The 4931-nt window shown below is 38.6% G+C and overlaps 1 protein-coding gene and 1 long non-coding RNA gene across 3 annotated transcripts in view; one reads left to right on the top strand and one right to left on the bottom strand.

Annotated features, from left to right (window-relative positions):
- The window catches only part of LOC109538483 (protein sprint), a 130383-nt gene that overhangs the window by 118537 nt on the left and 6915 nt on the right, over positions 1-4931 (bottom strand). For both annotated transcript variants that reach the window (XM_048670472.1, XM_048670474.1), the window contains exon 2: positions 2122-2188. In XM_048670472.1, the coding sequence (XP_048526429.1) occupies positions 2122-2188 (67 nt within the window). The remainder of the gene's footprint in view (positions 1-2121; positions 2189-4931) is intronic.
- On the top strand, positions 3002-4532 carry LOC109538478. Its single transcript, XR_002172048.2, has 4 exons — positions 3002-3256; positions 3624-3774; positions 3837-4176; positions 4237-4532. It is a non-coding gene; the product is annotated as an uncharacterized LOC109538478 (long non-coding RNA).

Raw genomic sequence — 4931 nt, 5'->3', positions numbered from 1 at the left:
TAATGATTTATTAGATAAATTTATAATTGTTTTGTCCAGAAATTGGTTATTTTTTATACTAAAAATGTCTTGATTTTTTCGTTGAGTAATTTTCCTAGTTTATGGTTATGAATTTGTTTTTGAATAATAAATTTTCTTTCATAGGTTTTATTAACGGAATTACATATATGATTAAAGTCGTCAAAAGAGATTTTGTATCGTAAGTCTTGATTTATGTCATGTATTTCGTTTTTGAGTTTGATTTTATTTAATCTGTGATATTGAATTCTTTCTCTAACTAAAGCTCTACTTGCTCTGTTTAAGATTTTTGTTACTTGTGTATTGATGTCATATGGAGATTTAAGTCGTAAGCCTTTTGGAATAATGTTATTGTTTTTACATTTATGTAAAAATGTTAAACTGTTTTCAGAGTGTTGAAGTTTTATGTATTTGGATTCTATATATCGAAAAATTGAACAGACATGAGGACCATACCTAAGTTGTAGATAAGTTCTATATTGTTGAGGCGAAATACCCAAAAAGAAGTTTGTATAAAAAAATTGCAAAAAAAATCTTCTAAAACATCTTCTACGGAGAACCAAGTAAGGGGATTAACTAAAATAGATTCAAAAGGAGACACATTCTCCTCTCATTATTTAATGGTTGTTGATAGTCATCGTCTTTTAAACCGTCTAAGCTCTAGACAAAACCCATGTTCAACTAACAAATTCCTTAAAAAAATTGCATTGTTTTATTGATAATAAATAAACTGTAAATCTTGTGGACAAAAGTGTGATGGAATCACCTCCACAGGCACATTAGCTGTTAAATTTCCCTCGCACATTGTATCATTTCGGGCACTTTGTATGTTTAGAGCCAAACCGCGTGCCGTATTGTTACGATGTGTGATGCAAATTTTATGGGCAACATGTTGTGCCAATGACGCCCTCAAGTTATGGCCGGCAAACAAATTTGCCTCATTTGGTTGGACGTGGACGCTTTTTATAATTAGAGGGACGCCCATTAGCGTTCACATTTCGACGTTCTGGGCAAATGATGTGATTAGCACGTTTTAAGCGAGGGAAATTAGATGAAAAGTCGCATTCTTTCAAATGGCAACGCATTCCGAGGGAACCGGCGTAATGTTCCGGCCTGAATTCTATCAAAATTTCCGCTTCGTATATGTGGCTTGACTATACACTAGCTGCGGCAATCGTTTGTAGATTAATTTCCCCAAGTTGCTGACATTCGAAATTACACTCCGCTCTAATAAATTACAACTTAGATTTCGTATATATCTGGAGTTATTTGCCGCCATCAATCATCCGTAACATCTTGAAGTTGTTGTGGGCATTGAAATACACAATAGGTCGGAATGTGGGATGTTTTTCGGAAATTTCTGGCGGCGGATTTCCCAATCTAATAAATTTTCTGAACAAATAATTCCAGTTCTATTCAACGTTAGGGCGGGTTTAAATGTCTACAAACTACACCCTGGATGGAGCGGAATCATTTACTTAATTGCAGTTGCATAATTTAAGAGTGCATGATACACACGTTACTTTTTATGTTGTAAAAGTTGCGCTATTTTGCTTTGTCTTTAAACAACGGAACTTTCTGAGTGCCAAAAAGGTTTCATTTTCCGATGTAGTTTGTTTGGCGCAGACATTTTTTTTAATTCACTACAACCTAAAAACTGTCCAGTTTCAAAAAATGGTGACAAAAAGTATCCCTTTGGCCAAAAATTTCGTTGAAATGCTGCTTTTTTATTCAAATCCGGCCAACCCCTTGACATCATAGAAATTAGTGGAGTAAATCCGAGAGTTATCAGCATCCCATACATATTTCACGCACTAACGAATTTAGCATGGACATTTTGATGGCCCCATAAAATGCACGGTATTTAGATTAAATGCATGCGGACCGCAAGTGGCGCCCATCGGCCCGTAATTACGATGGGGCGCATCTGCCCTGGGGCTGCGGTCCGAATGGGGTGATATGCGGCCGTACATCGTCATTAATGTATATGCAATTTCTGAGTCCAACCGCCACAAATATCCACTAATGAAGACGTGGAATTGCCATTAAAATTGCATAAGCATCTGATAAATCCCGAGTGAAAAGCTTGAAGAGGCAACTCACCTGGGCATAGAGACTTCCGGAGGAAAATCTGCGAGGTTGAGCGCACTCGATTGCGTTTTCCATTGTCCTGAAACAACAATTGTTCGTTAAACGCCATTCAACCGAAAGCAATGTTCTGGATATGGAGAATCGTCGCATTTACCTCAACAGTCATATCAAAGCCTATAAGATCTGGATGAAATCAAATTTGGACCCCATCAGTGTGGAAAGCATAACAGTTGTGGGAAATGTGATGTTGCAATGACGATCTTTTGCGAGCGGTAATTTGCGCCCTCCCCAAGGATTTTTCACGATATCAAAATACTCAAAGCTTTTAAGCCTCCCCCGTTTTTTGTCTTTCGTTTTGCGGATTATGTGTCACCGTTGAGGAGCCGCATTTATTTTATGGCAGTTGTTGAATATGATCTTTATTTAAATTGGTGAGACCCAACTCGAGCTGATTCAACATGAACTCGCGTACTGTTTTTATCAATTAGTTTATAATTATATTCAGGAGGTAAAGTTCGATGTGTTCTACCCAAAAAATGAATACAATTAATTGAAGAATTATTCCCTCAAATTGTTACACTCTAAAAACCAAATTGAAACTTGGAGAATGATGATTTCATAAAAATCAGCTGTCGCAAATCGTGCTTATTATAATGGGAGATTATACATTCAGGTCAGTACCGCCCATTAAATACGTAATTGCTCGAGTTTATCTGCGAATCTCAACTAAACATTGATCACGGATGTCAGCTGAATTATAAACGATAATTTTATAATTCGACACTTCCCATCGCATTAAGCTTCAATTGCAAGAAAAGAAGCGAAGCGGCGGCCCGAAGAAACCTTGGGCATTGCAGTTGGATGCACAAACATAATAGAGAAAATATGTCACCTATGAAGAACGACCGTCGAATTTGGGCGAACAATAAAATTTGCCGTATATTATCAAACATATTTGCACATCCAGGCCATATATATATAAAAGCAAATCGTTTGAAAATTATTATTTTCTGGTAAGGAATGCTAAAGCTGTCGTTCCCCGAAGAAAATGACTCCAATTGAACGAGTTGCTTCAGTGCTTTGGATGGTGTTGGTGGTGATTTGTTGTGTAGTTTCAAGTGATGTGGATATTTACCGAGACAATAAAGTAAGTATCTAAAAGCCGTATGCAAAAAAATGTTCTAAATTACATTTTGAAATCAAGCAATTGTCGCATTTCATCCACAGCTTGAAAGGATTTGCTTCTTTAAACGCTTAAACAACAAAATAACTGCCGGGATTTGACCTCAGTGTTCCCCAATTCTCCAAAATTTGCATCAAATTATATTTACTTATTACATAAATATGTAAGCAAATCAAAATCAAATGATAACATTAACAACATAAACATTCTCAATACTCCAGCGCTAAGGAACGATACAGACAATAACAAAATTGTTGAAAAACTGTAGTAATATCCTAAGTCCACCCTCAACCACTTCCACACCTCTAATTTTCGCTTAATTCTCGCCCAGCTGCTGACCGATGAGGAAAAACGAGGAGCGACTGACGTTTCGTTTAAAGACTTTGGAGGCAAGTCCAAGACCTCCAAAAGGGGAATAACTTCCACTAGAGACCACAAGCGCAGCTTTGGTTTAGGCGCCCTCAGTCCATCTGGACATGGAGGTAAATTCCTCATCCTCATTTCCCTGCATGTTGTTATCATTGCTCACGCCACAAACTTGCAGATTATGACTCGGGCAGATATGGAGGCTCTGGCAGTGGGTTCTCCCAAACAGCTTCCGGGGGATATGTGGAGGATGGTAAAGTATCTGGCACAACTGTGTGGTAAATTTAGGAACTTGGGGCTTTGCAGACCGCCTGCCGCCCATTTATGAGTCGGGAGGAGGAAGTTACCATCACAGCGGCGGAGGATATTCAAGCGGGCGCCCATCTGGGTACGGAGCAAATTATGGCCCTCCCCGTCCTTATCAACGACCCGGCTATCCAGGGGATTATGACGATAATTATTACTCAGGCCATAGTGGTAATGGGGGCGGAAATGAGCAGGGGATGGGGGGTTATAAGGTATAGAAGCCGATCCATTGCAAATGTTCAATTTCCTTGAGTAAAATTTGTCCATTTCAGATGCAAACACTCAAGAAGCTCCTTCTGCCATTAGCAGGACTGGCCATTCTAGGAGTGGCGGCTGCGGCCTCCCAAAATTCCGTTCTGCTTCCATTGGGTTCGTTTGGTGGCAGGAAAAGGCGCTCTTTGCCTCCAAGAACTTATCCATCCAACCCAGTTGTGAGGCCGATCGGCACATAATTATGGAAACGGGGAATTTTATCTGTTTGATCATATCTAATTTATTAAATTTTTTCTAGAGTAAGCAGGGAAAATTTTCCTGAAAATTTTACTTCTTCAGACAAATTAGGTACATGAGGGTGAATGGCAAAATATCCACCTAATGGGTCACAAGCTTTTGTATTTGGCATTTACGTTCTCTGTGGACTTTTTATTTCGCCACTACCCACACATACAGAGTGTTCGCTTTTACTCCCGATTTTATATCGGGAGAATAATTCATTTGGTTCTATCTGTGGACGGCTTTAGATAGAAATCTAAAAAACTGGAAGGAAGAGGTCGGTTAAGTGCGATAAAAATCTCCCCTTTTTCAGCAAAATAAGATGGGGAATTTTTAAATTGTTTGCTTTTGAAGGTAAGCCAAAACTGCACAAATGAAACTACCCAGATAGCATTTGATGTTCTATGAATATCCCAGAATGTTCAAAAAATATACAGAACATTGCGGGAATATCCTGGGAATATACATAGGTGAA

The sequence above is a fragment of the Dendroctonus ponderosae genome, unplaced genomic scaffold, assembly GCF_020466585.1.
Source record: "Dendroctonus ponderosae isolate FM_Combo_2020 unplaced genomic scaffold, Dpon_F_20191213v2 Dpon_F_20191213_1, whole genome shotgun sequence".
In the NCBI taxonomy this organism is placed as follows: domain Eukaryota; kingdom Metazoa; phylum Arthropoda; class Insecta; order Coleoptera; family Curculionidae; genus Dendroctonus; species Dendroctonus ponderosae.
This window is presented reverse-complemented; position numbering and strand designations above follow the sequence as displayed.